The sequence below is a fragment of the Choristoneura fumiferana genome, chromosome 10 (assembly GCF_025370935.1).
Source record: "Choristoneura fumiferana chromosome 10, NRCan_CFum_1, whole genome shotgun sequence".
Taxonomy (NCBI): Eukaryota; Metazoa; Arthropoda; class Insecta; order Lepidoptera; family Tortricidae; genus Choristoneura; species Choristoneura fumiferana.
In genome coordinates this window covers 13517902-13540445 of record NC_133481.1, presented here as the reverse complement: position 1 = coordinate 13540445, position 22544 = coordinate 13517902, and the positions used below count along the sequence as shown (strand labels likewise).

Genomic DNA, 22544 nt, shown 5'->3' with positions numbered 1-22544 from the left:
ATGCGGGCGGCGACGCTCGGCGCGGCGGCGACGGCGCCACTCCCCAAGGCTCAGGGGGGGTGCCGGGCGAGGGGCCCGACACCGCCGTCTGTTATGGCCACTGCTGGTACACCGGGTACGCCCGCCTCGTGAAGCAGTACGGCAGCGGCTTGATGAAGTGCGTGTCTTGGACGCGGCAGTGCGGGCAGATCATCGCGTGCGAATAGTCGGAGTAGTTCATCCGCTGCTGGTGATGGAGGATCGGCTTGAAGCAGCTGTTGCACTGTGGACAAACATATTATGGTAAGACATCAAAATAAGTGATAACATAAAAGTTTTAGTAGGTACAAAAAATTTAAGCACTTGCTTGCATACTTTCCAATGAAGACTGCAAAGGAATCTCACATGATTTTGATATTGTTGCCTATTTCTATCTAGAAAGGAGTGTAGGCAAATATTAGGATGATTAAGCAAATAAAATATTTTTATCTTTATCTTTATCTTTTAGGCTTCACTACAATAAGTTAAATACGTTTATAAAAAGACAAATTTTTATATGAATTGACACGTTTTAAACTCATGTTTCAATGAGTGTTTCAATTGTTATTCCTAAAATGGCGCGGAATTCAAACGATCCCTATGTTAATTCGTGTATCCTTATCCAAGTTTATGTTTGCTCAAAATATCACACAGCCAGGTAGAAAGCGATTGATTTTGACTTGATACGATTTCTTACCTTCAATCTTTCAGTGCAGCACGGCATGGCCATGAAGATGTCGTAAGAGTACATGGTTCCAAGGACCAGCGAGGATCCGTCCCACTTCTGGTTGCAGAACCGGCATCGGATGGTGCGTTCCGGTTCAGAACGCTCCAAGCAATTCATACACACGCAGGTCAGGTATTGCGTGTTACCGTCCACTTTTACCTGGGGATAAAAACATTTGTTAATTAAAATTACATTCCTATGATGAGAACACTGTTTGACTATAAAGATATCCCGTTGAAACAAGCGAGCAGCTAAATGCTCCCAGATAGCATTTGAAGAAGGCTTTTAATTAATTTGTGTTTTGCCCCACATTCCCGGTGCAATTTCTTTACTAAAATTCTAAGATACTAGAGCTTCTTTACGCAGGCCTTGAATGCCATTATGCCATTTTATATTTATCACTAATTTGTATGCCCTTTTCTATTTTTAGTATCCCAAGTAGATAAGCCCTAAAGCAAAAAGACGGATAGACAAGATATACCGCAAGATACTAAACGGCTTAGAACATGATTAGTTTCGCTTATTGGGATCATGAAATCAGATTCGACGCGTTTGTTGGTTTTGGTAGAGTTCTAATGTACTCGTATTAAATCTTGTTTTATTATCGACACGGTTTCAACTTCAATGCTAAGAGCGTTTGTTTTGAAGAGATTCTTACTATATTTTTTAGCTTCGGCCAAGTTTTCGTACGCGTTTATTTTAGTGGATTTTATAGCGTTGTAGCATAAAGTACTAGTATACGTCTATGCTAATTCCAACGTCAAACAAATATGCAAGTAGGTACCTATCCGTGAGCCCGTGTTCGTCTCTAATTCACTGAGCAAACATCACAGTCGAGAAGTTACTTCGACGTATGAGTTCCCGCCGTACGGACGTTATGTTATTCGTACACTTAAATAAACTCTGCGGGATCTTATTTAACTTTCCAAACTCTATGTAACAAACACCCGAGTTAGGAAAAGTTGCTATCTCCCGTGCCGTGTGACAAATAAGAATATCAAGACAAGTCACTGCTTAGAAATCCCTACGGTAAACAATGGGACGGAGCTTGTATTTGCCTTGTGATGCTAAGAAATCCGAGCAAACGATTTAAATTAAACCCTTTTCATTTAAAAACATTAACGTGGCTTAGCAAATATTGTTTGTTCTGCAAACCTGCACTCTAGATTAGCAAATTTTACACAAAATAGAAATTACTTGACAAATGATAAATACGGTATTGATATGATGGAGCCACAAGTTTTATCTAATTTACAATGTTTTAAAATATAGGGCCTGGACACATGTCGCCGGTACGGTGCCGTCTACGGTGTCACGGCGCGGCGCCGTCAAACGCTTGGTACGTACACGCTTGGTAGTTTTGACGGCGCCGCGCCGTGACACCGTAGACGGCACCGTACCGGCGACATGTGTCCAGGCCCATACTCGTATCTTCCAATTTTCCAGAATTTTTACTCCTTTTTTTACTATAGATTGACAATGTTTCCACACATACATTGGGCGATGTTCATCATACCACTAATTTAAAATATGGGCTTTAAATAATAATTTTTTAATACTTAAATAAGTTTATAACATGAGCTTTACATTAGGTATCGTCAAGAAAAAGCCCTCTTCTCGTATACAACATACCTCGACTGCGCTGCTGGTATGCTGCTTGGGACTCAGGAAGAACGTGCCATCAACCAGTGGGTAGCGGTCGAAGACATGCAGCGTTTCCTCGCAAAGCGCGCATGTGACGCGCGGCTTGTGCTGGCCGGCCAAGGTAGACAGGATGAAGAGTCGCGTGTCGTCGTTGCCATGGTTACCCTCGTCCTCAATCTGCAACAATATGACAGTCTTGTTGAAAACGGGAAAGTGGGAAGCTTAGGCACGTTGCATAATGGTTTCTATTTATACATGCTGGAAACTGGGTAAAGTCTGCTGTGAAGACAAGTGTATTTTTAAACACAACTTTTTATTATCCACTCATAATACTAGGTTATGTATGATAATGAATGATAGTTCCACACATTTTTACACTACTTAACCCTGGGTTAGCCAGCACGTAACTCGAAGTTCTATACTAACTTTGGTCCGTGCACTGCCTTCTACAATAAGCGCGTTCGTTGATTGCTTGTCTTATAATTCACATAATACTTATTATATAATTATCATATCGAAGGTGAGATGCAAGAATGATTTAAGTTAGGTAGTTAAGTAACAAATCTGTGCTATGGATGTCTGATATATCTCCACATAGTATTTACTTTTAGATGCAAATATAACGTCGCAGTTATGCAGTACAACTTTAAACATTGTTTGACCAAATGTGATACGCGATATATCCGATTGAATAAAAATGAGATGAATACGTTGTAATGCAAATTTACATTGTACGTATCGCACAGAAAATCCGATTGAGAGTCTGAGATATTGCGAAAACAAGATAAGACGGTAAAATAACATAAGAGCAGGAGAATACGTGTTTCAGGTGTATCACACGAAAATAAGGACCGACCCCGAGTCTAGCAGACGTTATTGTAAAAGCCCGTTCGCAATTTCAATATTTCATATCCCCACATTTACATATTACGATTAATGCATCCACCCACGACACTTACCGCAGCTACTCTCCCTTCGTAATAACGCAAGTAAATGACTGCATAAAGTTGAATAATGAACGGCTGAAAGGCAATTACGCTGAATTCGGAGTCGAAGTCAAACAAAGGCTCGCGAGCGGCGCGGAGATCGATTGTGAGCGAATTCGCTCACGTACGACCAATTTGTGAGTGCGGATAATAATGAAAGTTTAACGAGTTACTGCTACAGTCTACGTACCGTACTACGAGTAGATTAAACATATTATGAACTGTCGAAGCGTGTGTACGCAACGCTCGATCAAACAGGAGATTTCATTTTCAACGCAACTTTTGCCTTTTGTTCGTAGTTTGGAAGTCAACGGAGCTGCTCGAATATTTCAATATCGCTTCGTTGATAAAGCCTATTGGCTGTCAATAAACACGGAACGCACATTGCTGGAAGCTTGCGCATTCTGGTCAGAATGTATTTGTTAAACATTCCTATTATTCTATTATTAGAGGGCGACGTGACACCAGGAACACATAAAACGTACCCGGCGGGAGCGTTGACCTACGCAAACAAACTCAATATGATTTGCAGTGCAGCACAGTGCAGTTTGCCAAGAGATGAGCGGGCGGGGCGGGCCATCCGGACACCGCTACGATATCTTACTTCCCAACGAACATTCCGTTTACGACAAACATTTTATGTCATTCCGAATATTTGTTTCCGGGTGTTAATGAGTTACTCCATTTGTGAACCGTAATTTAGGCACCTGCCATCAGTTTGGAATGATAAATAACTGGCCGCGACAATGTCTGCTGGCGTTTTGTGATTGATTCATTCCAGCGCACAGCTGCCGCCTGACATGTGTTTTAGATATTTCGTGATTGATAATACCAAACAGCAATAAAGCAATTTTGCTAAATGCACCCAAAACAGAAGAGTTGAGGGCGCGCAGCTAATGAAATGTCTATGAATTACCGAGTTAATTAAACCGGCGCAAAACGGCGCTAGAGACGTCGCCTAAGGACTAATGAGTGACAATTAAATTGTTAAGTGTCGCGCTCACGAAAGTTTAGTGAGGTTGCAGGGCGCGGCCGACGAACCCGGAGCGCTGCAAACTTACACAATTTACTTTTGTACTGCAAGATTGATGAGCACTCCGACGCAGACTATTTATTTACTCAATCCGATCACGCTTTGTCTCGCAATCGTCGCCTTTTACAGTCTGCCATGAGGCGGTGAGGTTGTAAACCGACACATAAAACCTTTGACGACCTGAGGTACTTAACTATGTTACACTGTAAAGACGGTAGCCTGACGGAGCTGCAGACGTAATATTGCCTCCTATGTACAGTCTGTCACATGTCGCTTCAAAACGACAGACTAGGTATATTTACTATTCAAGCTCGACTACTTCTAATCCATAATAAACAACATCACTAAGCCAAATTACACCAGCTTCATACCCGAGCGCAGAAAGCGATTCAGCCTGGTGCTGGGTCGGTTAACACGGCGGCCTGGGCTATTTAAGTGGAGTAGACGATCGTAGCTTCCTCTAATTACGACGACTTTACGTAGTGTGGAGAAACTTGGCAGCCGGTAAACTCTCAAAGGCGCTGAAACGTTCCCGCTTAGAAATCCTGATCGGTACTTCCGTGTAAAGCATTTTGGTTTCCTCTCAAGTTAAAAGTTTAATTAAAGCGGTTAAATTCCAGATTCAAATAGTAATATTACGAAAAGTTAGAATCGATTCCCTGTACAAATTAAAACGTGGTTCTGATATTTGTTTCGGCGTTCAAACAGAGTGGTAACAAAAGGAAGAGTCATTTGAAACGTGGAGACGAGAGCAACGAGTGCACTTCAAACACTCGACGTCCCGCAGCAGAATGATGTACACACATTAAAAGTTTCCGAATTAGAGGTGATGCCGTAATTAAAGAGCTGGGTGGGACGCGGTCCCGAGAGGACGCCGACAAGCGCCAAACAAAAACGATATTTATTGAAGCAATTTATTTTCGTAACAAGATCTAACCATTAATATTTGAATCGTCCATTTCACGTTCCCTGTTTTATACAAAACCTATAATAGATCCTGGTTAATAACAACGGCATTGAAAATGGTGTCAAGATTAAAATAAAAGCAAACCATACACTCGAGAATTAATGCAGTCCGCGGTCATGTTGTGATGACTCAAACAGCAGATAATTCCTGCGTCTTTTGTTCGTGTTTTCTCTTATGTTAAGTTATAACAAACAGTTGGAAGTTATTTACATTATCGCCGACGTCGTTTCTCATTGTTCTTGTTGTATTAAGTAAAATGTGCGCAAACGGGCTTTTAATAAAAACAGCAGACACCGCCGACCCAAAGGTTGAGTAACGACAATAAATCTGGATTGTTCCCGGGGGTGGCTTATTTTTAATTAGCCAAATGAAACTTTTCCTATTATATTCCACCGTCGTCGGCACTCGGCAATAAGTAGCTCGTACAGATAAAAATTAAATACAAAGAGCAAAACGGTAGAGAGCACAGCACTGAGAGGCCCCGCAAAAATGAGAAACTCGCCGCAATCCAATTAGACGCCGGGATACCCAATACTCTCGTAAATAAATATAATTATATTACAAACTTAAACATCGTATCTCTATGTCTCTACCTAAGTCGATGACCCATTAGGTTTTGTAAATTTGCCAGTAAAGCCACGACTTTGTATGCAAAATGCAAGTAGATGGCTTGTTGTTGGGTGTTTGGAAACTTAGTCCGCCGTTGTTTCTTCTTTATCTTTATAAAACATCGTATAAAATACGGATTTAATGTCAGTGAATTTATCTACAAACTTAGCAGTTATCTTGAAGATCAGAGCATTAAAGAAAGCAACGGATGTTTTAGCACTTAAGAGAAAACTTTCACCATTGCAGTGTAAAAGCAGAAGTAAAATTCCATTGTATAGAGCAATTTAAGGAAGTAAAAATCAGCTTACAATTATTTGAGACTATTGGGAGAGCAGTTGGTTTAAAAATACTTATTGCTTAAATCTGGGTCTTCGTCTAGGAATAACAACCTTTATACATAGCCTTGTAGGGTGTCATAGCTGCACTGTCAGGCCAATAATCTAAAGTTGACAGAGCACGAGCAATTCTTCAGCGGCGGCGGCGCCGTCTCAAACAATAAGTCTGCAGACAGTATTTGCGGAGCTCGATACACTTATTCCGGTGGTTGCATAGCTTTATTTCCCTTCACCTCTCATTCGTCATCGTTCTAGTATCTACCTAAGAAAATTTTAATTGTGCTTTGCTGTGTCCTTTACTTAAATTTTACCTTTTATTTATAGCTTTCAATCTTTGATTTAAGTTTTGCTCGAAACTTTAATTTGCAGACAGTTCGAAAATAACTACGCTTAAATAACAAAATACCCCGTAATTAAATTTAGAAGTCAATTTAAATGCAAACTTACCACAGAGCAAATTGCGAGCCCTATTCCGCCCTCTAGTTTCTATAGACAATAATGAAGGATTATAATTATCATTGCCGTCTTTATTCCGCACGTGAACGCGTCTCATCAGTATCTGTCAAAGGATTTGTCGGTTTTATGTAAATCTCGAGCATTTATTCCTCTCGCAACTTTGTACTCGATATTCCCCTGAGCTCGGAGAATTCATAAAAGCTAACAATTTGTTAATCTCTACAAAGAGGAGCTCCGTGGAGGTATGAAACAAACCGGCAGTGAAATATCTGGCATCCCTGTACAAAGCGCGAATGTGTTTACGGAATTTATGTGCATTATTCGAAAATTACCAGGTGCGAAGAAGGTTCGAAAATTTTACGTCTCCTTTAAATATTTTCGTGTGTGAAATTAACTACACGTTCCAAAAATATCGCTTTAGGTGCTTGAATAAAACACGCCTAAAATATTTGCCAAATTGGTTCAGAATTAATTGTTTATACATATTTGTAAATATTCACAGTAACAGGTGGAACGTATTTTAAAAAAATATTTATGTCACTACGTTCATTTGAAAGTCATTTTTCCAGGGTAAGGTAGATACAAAACGCTTCATTACTTTATCACTTTCTGTCTCAGAGAATATGAAACGGCAAGGAGTTCGTGTCTCGTCACGACGGGAATAAAGTAAAATTTAAATTCAAATGGGTGTTAAAAATGCTCGAGTGCAAACCAAGTGGGTGTGCGGACGCTTTGATGCGATTTTGATGAGGACCCCGCCAGATACCGTGCCATTCTGACGGGGACATTTTTATTAAAAAATGCTCACCGACAATACGATGATGTTTTTCACGATAAATGAGATGCCATAAATCCGTCAAAACAAATTGATTGCCGACCCTTGGACAAGATATCTTACGAAATTCAGTTGTGCAAAGTTGTCGGAAAAGAAGAATGCCGGCAATTTCGCTGGAGCAAGTACCTATTTGTACTGGAGTTGTGCCGCAGACGAGACGGTCGGTACCTAAATACTCGGTACATGGAAAACTACTTATCTTAACTTCGTTTTATCGTTAGCCGGATTGTTATGTCAGTTAGTGCCCATTCAAGTAGAGTCATTACTGCCACCTAGATAATGCTGCGCTGCTTGTTCCACGGCCGCCCCTTATAAAGGAGTCATCACTCATGTACATAATGGGATGGTTCGTTAAACACGCATAAGTTTAAATTACATAGGATGTTGTTTTAACAAATCAAATAATATGGACCTTGTATTAATATCACGTGTAAGTAAAAATACAAGGTAGAGTTATAGCTGTCTGGTAATTGAATAAACACATAATACAGTTAACGTATGGGTGTGGATGCGTTTAAATGATAATTAGCGCAGCGCAAAGTAATTAATGCAATCAATCAAAGGAATTGTAGTTTGCCAGTGGATTTACCTGATTACATCTGTGTTTTTATTTATCCTGTGTTTCTGAAGCGTGTAGCGAATGATGACAATATCAACGAAAGCTACATAAATGAAAAACAATCAGACTTATTTGTTGTGAAAAGTGAAATAGCATTTGAATAAAATTCTCTCACCTAGCTACATCTCCCACGCCGGCAAACAGGACGGGGTAGTGTTTGCTTATTTCCAACATTGTAATTAATATTTGCTTTATAACCACTTCGACCTTTTCTATTTCATTCAACGACAAATCGTTTTTATTAGGTACCTACATATTTAAATTTTATCGAGCTGCCTACAATTTAATTTATATGGCAATATAATATTGATCATATATTTTTTTAGACCAAAGAAAACATGGAAACAAATGTTTGCTGAGCAGGTGCTCAGGTATCTAAGATGTTCGAAACACTCCCGTATAAATGCGACTCGATTGCCGCCGAATTACCTAATTTTTACGGGATGCCTAATATAGCGCAAATCTTATCATCTTTACCAACTGCTACAATCTTTAAGCATCTCTTTCTAGAAATACCGGCTGGGCCCTGTAACAGGAGCAAAAAATTAAAACACAGGTTCTGCTACTCAAATGGAACTACTTTAGTTCTGCAACTTACAAAAATTAAGTAATTTTATCATTATGTTTATTCCCAACAAATTAAATGGTATTATCAATGTACGGCATCCAATAGCCTAAATGACATCGCCTGTCACGTAACTAAATGCCGGATTTCGCAATACATTGCTTGTCCAATTAAACTATAATAAAAATCATAATACAAGTTATTTTCAAAAGTTGTAGAACTAAATTAGCTCAAGATTAAGAGTGGAAGCTGTGGTTCAACTTTTTGCTCCTGTTACAGGGCCCACCTTGTATGATTTTTATCATAAATGGTGTGTGGAGCCTAAACGAACTCGCTTAGAAGTACAGAAAGCAAGTGACTACAAGGAATAGTAAGGGGCACGTGGGGTAGGGGTTTTAAACTTGTGGCCAGAACAGTAGAACAGAACAGTAGTTTATATTCATACTTTTACAGGTCAATAACCTATAATATTTCGAATACATTGGGGTTTTAAGTGTTCCTTCGATTTCGAACCGTTATTGACAATGGGTACTGTTGCAGTAATGTTGGATCGATTATTCCACCGTGCCTGGCCACGTGCGCCTGCGACGGCAGCTGAGTCAACACAGCCGATGTGAGGATAAGATAGATGGTCTTTCGACTGCTTATGGTTATGTAGAGATAGTTCTAAGTGGATTTTATTCACAAGACATGCTAATGCTAAAATTTTCAAACAAGCATTTTTTCTAATCATTTTGAACGCACATGCGTCTTCTTAGTATGAGCGGCTTGGGCTTCTTTCTTTTTCACGATATTACGTCTGACGAATTAAAATGAAATTTGGTTTTTAGAAGCAAGAGGTCTGGAATAGTACACAAGTAGGCAACTTTTTGTCTAGAGCTTTGGGCTCCCACACAAAACTGCGATGCGATGCGATGCGACGCCGCATCGCAGGAACTAACGATGGGAATTGCTGCGATACGATTACGTGCGGCAAAGCGTTAGTGCAGGTCACCATACCTAACATATATATTATCTCAGGAATTCGCAGGAATGCGCGATGCGAATCAGATCGGAAGTTTTTGCGATGCGAATTCGCACTTTTGTGTGGAAGCCCTTTCCCCGGGATCGGGATAAAATCCCACATTTTCAACCACTAGATATGATTGGACACGTGAAATTTGGCCCGATGAATTTTACGATGCACTTTTTCGGAGTTCTCATGTTAATCCTGCAATTTCAATTCAACAACCGGATCTTATGTACGCGTGCGCCGCGGGCAAAGTTGAGTGGTAAACACACTGGTGGTAAATAAATCATTATAGCGGTCGAAAGGTTAATGAAGACGTTGCTCGGTAAATTTCTCCAACGCGATTGCACTATCTGCGACCAAAGATAAAAATCAGCCATTTGCCACACCGATAACCCTGCCTACAGTGTCACTTATCGGTGTTTTGAATACTCATGGGAATTCAGTAATATCCCTGAATTTCAATTCTACAGCTGGATCTAATGTACGCGAGCAAAACCGCGGGTTAAGTTTAGTGGCAAATAAACCATTATAGCGATCGAAGGTTAAATGAAGACGGTAAATTTCTCCAAGGCGACTGCACTATCTGCGACCAAAGAATAAAACCAGCCATTTTCCACGCTGATAACCCTGCCTACAGTGTCACTTATCGGTGTTTTGCAAAGTTGCGGTTATCGGTGCAGCTAGTGACAATAATGGGCTAAGATAAACGAAAATACGATAAATAACTAGTTAATTGCAAAATGCAGTCGTTAAACAATAGATATTGGTGTTCGATAAATAAACAATGGCTCACAGTTATTTCTGTATCTAGCAAGTGCAAGCTTAAACTGTTGGGAGTAGGTAATAAGTTGTCCGCACTGTCTCCCGCGGGAATTGGAATTTGCCGGAAATAAAAAATTGCACTCCTGACGAATCAGATTTTTTCGATCGAGATCTGATTTATCGTTCGGAAGTTGTGCGCCTAAAATCGAGCCCCCCCCCTCTAAAATCTAAACCGGTGGGTGGAAAAATTTGAAAAAAAATCGGGATGGTAGTAAGTATATCAAACTTACAAGGAAAATTTAACGATTAAGTTTTCTTGAGAATTATAAGTAGTTCAAGGGGCTGTTTTACCATCCATTGATTAGTGTTAACTGACGGTTAAATGTGATGCTGTCTCCGTCTATTCAGTCTGTTCAAACAAAACAAATAGACACGGCATCACATTAACCGTCAGTTAACACTAACCAATGGATGGTGCAACAGCCCCTATGAATAAATAGCAGCCTAAACAAGAATATACCTAAACTTGGAATATTCTGTACAAAATACGAAATCCTTAGAAAAATATTACTTGATTTTTTTTTTGATCAATACACCCCGACATACAATTAAGTATATTGATACTTGAATATTGAACTATGACTATGAAATGACAATGTCAGGAGTTTTCAACTTTTCTAACTTGGTAAGGTTTATTTATTGTCAATTTGTAGCAAAAGGTTTAGTTCTTATTTTTCTTTTCTGTCTTTTATACATATTTGAAATTCTATTCCTAATTAAAAGACAAGCTTTAAATTTAGATATTAGATAATTTAGTATATATAGGTACAGTAGGTAGGTACATACCGAGTATAAATGTTATACGTTTAAATTTTTCATATGACGGTGTCTCGAATAGTATTTCCTTTCAGATGCAGGCGAAGGTAGCGAGATGAGAAACAAGGAAGTCTTGAAAAACCTCGTCGAAGAGCCTGGAACGGGTTTATTCAGCTTCGTGGCTCGAATGCATTAGATACGACGTCACGTCTGCGTATGCAATTTCGCATCCCATTCGCGCCTCGCTCGAATGCTGTCTTTTAGCGTATTTTTATTGCATTTTCAGTATTTTTACAGCCACACGCTAAATGGAAGAGGTGATTCACCGTTATGTTAATTTTGTAATGTCTTGAGTTAAATAATTCAGGGCAAGTGTCCAGGCAACAGCCGTGTTGGCGTGGTTTGAATATGGTCCTTCAAGCAGAGGATCGTGGGTTTGGGTTCAAACCCGGGCTCGCACCTCTGAGTTTTTCGAAATTCATATGCGGAATTAAATTTGAAATTTACTACGAACTTTACGGTGATGAAAACCTGCACAAACCTGCGAAGCAATTCAATGGTGTGAAATTCCTTATGTGCACTGGGCCCGCGTGTTAAATACGGCCCAGCTTTCGCATCTTGAGAACAGGCCTGTGCCCAGCAGTGGGCCATTATAGGGTGGGACGATGATGATGATGATGATATAAATTACAACAAACATAAAAGTGAATTTGCAATCGTGGTTTAGTAATAGTAATCCAATGCAGGGTTGCGTTCTTGAAGTTCTAACACCGTAGGCAGTCTAATCCATTACAAATCTGATCTGGATATCAACGTTTAAAACTGCGCCTTCGTGAGTGAATAATAGATCTGTAACACGTGATGACATTTGTACCTAAACGAATACGAAAGTCGAAAATAATATTTTCCACCAATCGCGTTTGGAATTGCAAGTTACAATTTGATTTAGATATATATTAATGATCTGAACGTGGCTAGTAATTGCGCTGGCAATGATGGTAAATCTCAACGAGCCGTCGGCCTCTTTAGTTAAACCGAAAGATCATTTATACATGTCAATAGAACTATACAAAACGCCAACGGTTTTGTGTAAAATGAAAACGCTGTCGGCGTATCCTTTACATTTCGAGAATTGCAAAGATAATATGATTAATAAGGCTAGTTTACGTGCGTTTATTAAGCGAGCCAGTAAATCAACATTAACTGTCCCAGATTTACGTTAAAGTAACAAGTTGAATGAAATTTAGATTAACAAGCCAAATACGTGGATCAATTGAGAGATAATTCTAGAAATTTCGTTCACGCATTTATCCTATACTCCTATACTCTGTTGATTAAAACCAAGATAGGATGTTAAAGGTGGATTAATAAAAATAATAAATATTTAAGACTATGGCGGTCATTACCAATTTTATGATTTAAATTCGCGTTTTGTTCCGCTTACCTATCTTGACTTTAGAGAAGCTCGATATTTCGGCACAGTTGCATGCGCCATGATCACGAGACGACAAATATAAAGCTTCTAAAATCAAGGTACGCGGAATAAAACCCGAATTTAAGTTATAAAATTAATAAATATTTTATTTGTTCATACATTTTTTTAACTAAAGTAACCTATTCAACTTAATTTGGGCTGGCGTAACATAAAGATAAAGAAACACACATAGCTAATTGCATACAATTCAATTCATACCCTGTTCATACCTCGGTATATATCCTGAAAACAATAAAATATTTCTTTCTTTGGACAATGATGTCTCTAAAACACGCGGATTGAACTCATAAATTAGTCAAAACTTTCAAGTAAAATATAAACTAGTTTTTTTTTTACAAGAAACCAGTTCTTACATCTTGTTTTCGGACAAGAATGAGAGCGACCTGTCCAGCAAATTGGCTGAGCGACTACAATACTTATCTAATGGACGGTCGGCTACAGGCAATCAGCTTTATGATAAACATCACAATACAACATATAAATTGCTTTGGCCTCAAACTACGACTCCCTCTGGACCAAGCCATCGGATAGTCGCTTTTATGAGTGAAAGGATCTTCCAGTAAGATTTTAAGAAAACACTGATATTTCCCCCCTACTTTATTTGATAATGTGGCGTAGCATAATATTGTGTGTAAGTTAATATCGCTTAAAAATTTCTGAAGATTTCCACAGCTCGATTGACTGACGAGACTGAAAATTAAAATACCACAAAAAAGGGGACTTATCACGCTAAACACACGAGTTATATTTACCTCGACGTACGAATGTTTTAATATTATAAACTGACGAGACATATTAGAAAGAAGGGTATTAAGATGACAAACGCATAGGTTCATTAAGTGCAACATTTTACTATTAAAAATCCTTTGCCATTTCGCGAAAGGTACATAATGCATAATCGTAAACAGAGAACCTACTAGAATCAACCCGCACAAGAAGCCTATTGATAAAACTCGTTGATAATTTTATTTTTCTTTAAAAACTAAAAGGCAATTGCTTAGGATAAAGTAACTGCCTTTATCTGAGCAGGCGCACACATGCAGGTAAACAGCGGTAAGAAGCGATAAGCAAAAGGTTAGGTATGTATATATTACGTATGTAATGTGTATATGTATAATCGGGGTCGTGGGGGCTAACGGCCGAGCCAAGGCGAACTTATCGGCGCAACAAATTAAACATGTCATTCTACTCACGATGGTTACATAACGCATAAGGCTCCCTTCTATATGGTAACGGGCTCGCTAAAGGTACTTACGTTTAAAACCTCAAGGTATTAAAGCGAGCATTTATATCGATAACTTTAGCATCAGAAAAAGTAGTTCCGTAGTTGTAAAAAATAATGGTAAAATGTTTGTCTAATGCAATAGTGTTCTGGCCGCAGATTGAATTGTGTCAAAGTTGAAAAGTAAATTATATTTAAGTATCATACATATTATAAAGCGTATAGCGTCAAAATATTGAGTTAACAGTGTGAGAACAACATTTGTCGTTGTATTTCGTTGGATATACTGTAATCTCTGATGAGATGAGGTCTGGTTGAGTTCGAAACGCGTCAGTGTATTGTGGTGGTGGTGATGGATGGGTTTATGTGATTTGTGTGTTCTTTCTTACAGTGTGAAGGTGGAGAAACTGCATGAACACGAATATCTTGCATAAACTCAGCTATCATAAGTTTGCGGGTGAGCAAATTCTTCTAGTTCATACTGTAATCCATTGGTTCCAAATCTAGGGGTAATTACTCCAAAATGAATAAAACTGTAGTTCGTAGAAGGTAACGAAGAAAATCCCATCTTACTTAGGCATAGGGAGTACCAACGCGACCGCAAAGTCGCTTTACACTTGTGTATGACGGGTGAATGAAAACATTCTTGGATTCCAGGGGCTAAATTCTAAAAAGGTTAGGAACCAAGCAGTTAGATGCTATAATATTCTCATTACGTTAGTTGAAAAATAATAAAAAATGTAATACTTTTTTTAGCTGCTACGATATCGGGTTTTATTGAAAATATATAGAGGAACTAAATAAATTATTATTCAACTTCAACTTTTATTTCATTGAACTTTTACGTTTCAATTCATGATCTTTTAGTTTATTTTATAGTATTTATCAAAATATGAAACATACATATTTATGTAGGTGTAAACTTGGTTATTTATAGATTAATCTAAGATATTTAAACAGCACTAGTAGAAAATGAGTCATTGAATCCATATTTAAGTATTGATTGAAGTCGTAAGCAAACAAAACTGCCAATCTTATACATACAGGAAGCACTTGAAAATTATATTATTAGTTCACTTATCTTCTTACTTATTTTCAGTCATAACTGACAACTTAACTTTCCTTTACTGACTGCAAACAATAATGGCTAGTAATGTTTTAAAAATTTTTGGGCTTGACAGTATCATTTAAATCACATTTTGAGATATTTCTAAGGAGACCTACTTTAAACTGATTACCAGGAAATATATAGTAAATTCGATAATGTTGTACGTGTAGTATTCGTAACATATACCATATATCTACTACTATGTTGCCGCGCGATTACCACCAACCAATCAGCCAACTGATAACAATTTGAAACAGCCACATTGACGGCTTTTGAGTCCTATCAGACATTGCCCTGTGTTGCATATTGTAGGTATCTATCCCGTTATATCTCCACAAATAACGGGCACTATCATGAAACAATGTGCGATTGCAACTAAAATGTCACAGCAAATTACATAGATAGTTTGTTACTAATAATTATATTATAGTATCGTGACTGACAGACAACGGATAAACCACTGGGGCTACAGACATGAAATATGGCAGACATACTTTGAGCACCTTTGAGTATTTATCAAAGAAGTGCACTAAATTGGATATTAGCCATTATTTTACGTTTAACATGCAAAGTATCTTAAATTGAGTCTACAATAGGTTATTCTAGTTGGTTTATGAGTCAGTTTGTCTGAACTCTTAACAGTAGTGGTTGACAAATATACATTAGGCGTTGGGCGATGTTGAAAATGTACCGCGATAAAGAAGTGACTTCATTTTTAGGGTTCCGTAGCCAAAATAGAAAAAACGGAACCCTTATAGTTCCGCCATGCCTGTCTGTCTGTCCGTCTCCGGCTTTGCTCAGGAACTATGAATGCTAGAAAGCTGTAATTTTGCACGGATATACATATATGTAAACTATGCCGAGAAAATGGTACAATAAAAAAAAACCCCCCCCCCCCTCTAAAATCTAAACCGGTGGGTGGAATAATAAAAAAAAATCAGGATGGTAGTAGGTAATAGTAAGTATATCAAACTTACAAGGAAAACTATAACAGTTAAGTTTGCTTGAGAATTATTAATAGTTTAAGAGTAAATAGCAGCCTAAGGTATAAATTATACCTAAACTTGAAAGATTCCGTATAAATTACGAAATCCTTAGAAAAATATTACTTAATTTTTTCGTAATGGCTACGGAACCCTATTATGGGCGTGTTCGAAACGCTCTTGGCCGGTTTTTAATATAAAATTACGACGAAAACCTTTAGTTAAATTAACCCAACTATCTGCTGAAAAATACTAGATTCATTAGACATGTTGTACCTATACTGATAAGATGAGTGCAAACAGCAGGTCACTTTTCTTACCACTTTGTAGGTATAGGTGGTACAAATGGCTCAGCAAAAATATAATAATGAAACAACTCAATGTAAAATTGTATTCAGAATTTGAATTGAATTTCATGTTGCAAACGAGCCAATTTTCCAAACGGATCGGGATTATTATCACTTGAACAACTTTACTGGTCTTGTCGAAAGTCGTGATAGTCTGTTTCTTAACAGAATAAAACAGCGAATGCAGTTTTAACTTCGGGTAGCGAACGTGTGAAACCAGCGAGCCTTACTTGGCTAAAATAGGTTCAAACTCGCTGGCCTTCGAATTACAGAGTAGTCGGACCGTTCCATTCCCATAATAATGAATCTATTATTACTTAGTTATGTAAATTAATGCAACAAATTCAGCCGTTAAGGATTTAGGATCTAGTTTTAAGGTGCGCTTGGCTCGGGGCGTCGGATTAGGCTAACAATTAATTTATAGTGTATGTCGTGGGATCGAGGCGTGTGCCAGGATGATGCATATCTCAGTTTCCTTCGCCGCGCGGCGCTCTTAATCCCGAGTATTAACCGGAGGCTCCAACCTGCGAGATTTATCGCTCCGGTCCTACCAGCCCGCATATACATTGTTGCCTTGGCCATCCCACTTACATATTTCACTCATCCAGTAATCGAAAATGCAGCGTTTGATAGCTCAGAAAGCAATGAGCGCTATGGTTTTTTGTCTTTCTAGATGGCGCCACTGCTGCGTGAGGTTAAGTGTGGCTGTCAAAGTCTGTTATTACAGGCGTGAAAACAAAGTTTATATTAAAATCATATTCAATACACCTTAAAACGGTACCATAAAATATTGAGCAACCACAGTGTTGCGTAGTCCCGTTTTGTTCGGAAAAAAAGGGAGGACTAAAGTTTCCGAAAGACAAAACTGTCTCAAAACACAGACATTCATTGCCCCGTAACGCATAATTGCCATGATTAATTTCAAGTAAGTAATGCAAAATATTCACAATATTATTCTAATTATGAATAAACCCGCGTAACTCACCCAAAAACTATGAGATTTGACATTTCGGAGACCTCACGCTACACTACTAGCGCCTCTAGCGGCGAATTCATACGCGATAGCCCTCATTGATTCCTCTTATTGAAACTTAGAATAGAATTCGATCCCAACTAATCGATATTTAGTTACATTCCCGCGTAATAGCATTAGCATTTACATCTACGATCCCCGATTTAGGTACGCACCTAATAGCGAGTTAAATTTTAAAGAGAGCTCTTCAATGTAATTCAGGGCAAAACGAGATCCCACTGTAGCAAGATTAAAGCAAGTTTAAAATTTCATCGCGTCGGTGTTGGCAGTCGTTGAGGAGAGTACTCGCTGTATTTAAGAAGGCAGTTTTCGTTTTATCCGCGGCTGGCGGCTCCTGAGGGATGTTACTTATAGGATTTGGCAATTTTGGCTGCAAGAAAAAGGAAAAAGAAGTAAAACTTGCAAGTGCTGAAAGTCTTTTTAGGGTTCCGTAGCCAAAATGGCAAAAACGGAACCTTTAAATTTATACTATCAATGCTAGAAAGCTGTAATTTTGCACGAATATATATGTAAGCTATGCCGACAAAATAATACAAAAAAAAAAAAAATTTTTTTTAGATTACCTCCCATAGTCAAAGCGGGGGTGATTTTTTTCTCATAATTGTAGATATCGTTGGATAGGCCTTTTAAAACCATTAGGGGGTTGCTAAAACGATTTCTCGATTGGATGGTAGTAAGAATATCAAACTTACAAGGAAAACTATAACGATTAAGTTTTATTGAGAATTATTAGTAGTTTAAGAGTAAATAGCAGCCAGGTAGGTAAAATATACCTAAACTTGGAATATTCCGTACAAAATACGAAATCCTTAGAAAAATATTTCTTAATTTTTTTCGTAATGGCTACGATACCCTATTTCGGGCGTGTCCGACACGCTCTTATCCGGTTTTATTTGAGCTATACCCTGTCCGAAAGAAAAGCTGACAATTATAATTAACTGCCGGTCATACTATGTGAATAGCGCAATTCGTGTATTTACTTGTATTACAAGCCCTCGAGCTAAGTATGAAGTACAGCTGAACGGATACAGACGAATAACGTACCTACCTGTATGCAGTGTTGCAATTTGTTTTTACAGACAAAAAGTGTCGATGTTAACAACTGGTTGTGTTATAGTTAGTAGCGTACATTCACATTGATCTCGATAATGGCTGAGGTCTATGACCTATAAGTAATTCATAGAATGGGCGAGTGCGGTATGGTGGGTAGCTCGATATGGCAGGTGCGTTATGTAAGCGGCGCGGGCGCAGGGCACGTCGCTACACCAAATGCCACTGCTTTGCTATGCTGCCAACATTGACTCGTTACTATTCACGATCCAAGCCACTTTGCTACCAAATCGGTTCATTCCTTTACAGAATAATACAAACAAATACTTGGAGCTTTTATTTCTTTTGATATATGTTAGTTATGGTCTTTCTTGCTTTTAAATGAGAGTATTTATTATGACATAGTGGGCACATTTATTCTCGTCTAATCTAAGTTTGACAAATTACAGCAAATAAGTATTTTTTTTTGTATGTAGACAGCATTCATGGTAATTGTATATCTACAATGCTTGGCTATTGTTTTACATATTAGCTGTAAAGTCGCAAAATGTAATTGTAATGTAACGTTATACCTTAATGTACTGACGTTGGTACACACTACACAGTAGGTGTGTTTTAAAATGTATCGTGTGTTGTATAGAGTGCGGCACGTTCACTCCAATGCCTCGCCTTAAATTGAAGTAGATGTCGTCCAGCGGCGCAACTCGTGGCGAAATATTGCTCAAAAACAATACTCGGTGATAGGCAATGTTAACTGGATTACCAGAGCGTCGGAATCAAAAGGGCAAACGCAAAGGGCGAAAATTGCACCACATTTATAACAGGTGCCGTCTAAACTCGAAACATCAAGTATAAACCCAGACAAATTTATAATGATATAGCCCATTACCTCGTGCAGGCTGTCATAACAGTAACCCTAGATATAGCCGTTACCGTTCCGCGCCCGAAGAGGAGTTCAAAAGCGCACAATTTAAAACATAAATTAGATCGTGCAGTGTCTAAATACGGGAGGACACCGGGAGGCAGCCGGCTACCGGGTGGTTAGGGACGATGAATAACGAAGCGAGAAGGATGGTGTATTGGAGCCGGCGGGCCCGCGAACGAGACAGCCGCGGGTGCAGCAGAGGCACTGCACACAGACATCGATCGATTAGCGTTAGCGACCCGGCCGCCGCCACTCGCTGACACAGCCAATCTATCGACCTTTGCATTCCCGTTTAAAATTTATAACTACCTTACTATTTATTTCCAACATAGCATCCATGTAACCTGTTCGTCAATTTATTAAACTCATTTCGTTCGGCAGTGATGAATGCTTCTATTGACGAGCAGTCAAACATCGGCAGAGTAAACAGCGGGCGCAGGTGGCGTCTCATTCTGCTTGCCGCGCACGTCGCAGCGACCGGTGATCACTTATTTAACTCCGAGGTGCCGTGATTCCATAGAAATGCATCGCGACAGACGTCGCGCATTTTTTATTTATAAAATTTTCTATTCGAATGCCTCGGGTAATGGAATAATTTCGATGGAACTGTTCAGTATTCAGCAAAAATATCCCTCTCCTCAGATTTGCACGGTCATCCAGCTAGGCTATCGTTTCCACAGATTAGAGCTTGATTGAATTTTATGATTAAAACGTTATTTGCGCTGTGGTAGGAAAATTACGGAGTTTTAATTTTTATTTCAATACCAACCGTTGCCTGTGACTTCGTCTGCGAATAATTCGTTTATCGCGCGAAATCGGTAACAATTCTATTTTTTTTTTGGGATAAAAGGTATCCTATTTTTTATTTTGGTCTTCTAATATGATGTATGCTAAATATTATAATTAGTTGAGTAGACAAGGCGTGACAGCGGAACAAACAAACAAATAAACTGACTTTTGCGTTTAAGTACCTACCTACCTATTAGTATGGATTCTACTCATGATATTTTTACAGCGTACCTACTACATGTGAATAAGAAGCATGCTCTCGACTCTTTTTAAACGGGCTTTTAAAGAAATTGGCTGTGACTGTGACTTATAGATTTCCGCAATTAGAGACGGTCCATTGCGCTCATTGAAGACAATGAGGCCAGAGGCTTTATAGAACAAAAGATATCTTTCCACAAGATTAGAGACAACTGACTAAATTTCTAATCATTTTAAGTTAATACTTTATAAAGCACTGAATATTTTAAAGTATATGCCAAGTGCCTATAGAAAATGCTTTCACAATACAAAAGTGTTAACACAAATACTCATTATCAGACATGTTTATCAGGACCGCTGTCAAGTTTCAAAGTAGATAATTGATAGACAAGTCAGTTTACTAGCAAGGCATGGCACAGGAAATGCAGGTAAGTGGTGTAACTTGTCATGGGTGTAGGAAACGCGTAAAAATAATGTTAAAAGAAAACATTCTTCGAGATTACTTAGACCTAGACTTGCTATGCTCGGGGTTTCTCTACGGGATCGAATCAGAAATGAGGATACGTAGAAGAACAAGGGTCACCGACATAGCCAAGCGAATTAGCTCGTTGAAGTGGCAATGGGCAGGCCATGTAGCACGGAGAACAGATGGCCGTTGGGGCCGAAAAGTTCTCGAGTGGAGACCACGAATCTGCAAGCGCAGCGTAGGGCGTCCACCAACGAGATGGACGGCTGACCTGGTTAAAGCCGCGGGTTCACGGTGGATGCAAGCCGCTGCCAACCGAAGCGACTGGAGGTCTATGGGGGAGGTCCATGTTCAACCAACAGTGGACGTCATACGGCTGAGATGATGATGATGATGACTTAGACTTGTATGCCTAGAGCCCAGTTAGACTTGCAAGAAAAATGGTAGAAGTTGCTTTACATTGCGAGGTCGTAAAGGGAACAAGTTTGAAGTGATCAATCGAGAGCAGTAATGTAAATACTGCATTCACGATTTTCTCGCAAGTCAAGCAAGTGGGCAAGTAAGAACATAGTTGTTTATCAGAGGCGGTTCAGTAATGAGCTATGCAAATAACACGGAAAACGGCACCTTTGACGATAAGACGTGGCCTAAAGATAAAGCTAGCAGGACGCATTTAATACATAATATAATAAAGTTTATAATTTTGATGAAGATACGAAAAAATTTGTATACCTTTCCGCCGCCTAACCTTGCCTAAAAGTTCATTGCCCCGACTAGTACCACAAAAACTATAAAGGTATAATTCCAATAATTGAATAGGCACTATACCGTTAAGCGGTTCGAACACAATCCGGGAGTAACGTAAAGACATCGCATAAAAAATGTATCTCAAAAATGCGTCAAAACTGAGTATTAAGTAATGAACTTTTAGGCAGATTTATATGGCGCGTGGTATAGGTATCTATGTACGAGTATATCCAGGATCAGCAGAGCTCTTCTAAGCAAAATGTACCTTCTCGGTGTGGGATCATTTTAGATGGTTACAGACATAGGCATACAGACAAAAAAAAATCTCATAGGTTAAACTATATAATTATAAGAACTTTATAGGTAAGGTACTACTTAAATTTCAAGTTTCTAGGACAACCGAAAGAACCCTATAGGTTTTCGGTTATGGCAATTTGTATGGAAACACCTTTTTTGGGTTTCGTAGTCAACTTTTTAGGGTACCTCCCATAGACGTAAAGTGGGGGTGATTTTTTTTCTCGACTAACTCTATAGTGTGGGGTATCGTTGGATAGATCTTTTAAAAACCATTTGTAACGGCTAAAATTGCTTGACAATTATTAGTAGTTTAAAAGTCAAATAGCAGCCTAAGGTATAAAATACCTAAACTTTAAAGATTCCGTACACAATACGAAATTCTTAGAAAAATATAACTTGATTTTTTCGTAATGGCTACGGAACCCTATCTATCTTAGGCATGTCCAACCCCGACACGCTCTCGGCCGGTTTTTTTTACAAGCTTTTAATTAGTTTCACCT

General features: G+C 38.8%; 1 protein-coding gene across 2 annotated transcripts in view; it reads right to left on the bottom strand.

Moving 5' to 3' along the window:
- Positions 1-61: 61 nt before the first annotated feature.
- heca (hdc homolog, cell cycle regulator) overlaps positions 62-22544 on the bottom strand; it is a 64061-nt gene continuing 41578 nt past the window's right edge. The window contains exons 3-5 of one of the 2 annotated variants that reach the window (XM_074093591.1): positions 2378-2566; positions 716-904; positions 62-262 (exon numbers count right to left, since the gene is read on the bottom strand). In XM_074093591.1, the coding sequence (XP_073949692.1) occupies positions 92-262; positions 716-904; positions 2378-2566 (549 nt within the window). In that variant the 3' untranslated portion in view covers positions 62-91. The remainder of the gene's footprint in view (positions 263-715; positions 905-2377; positions 2567-22544) is intronic. The other variant, XM_074093590.1, reaches the window with a different exon arrangement.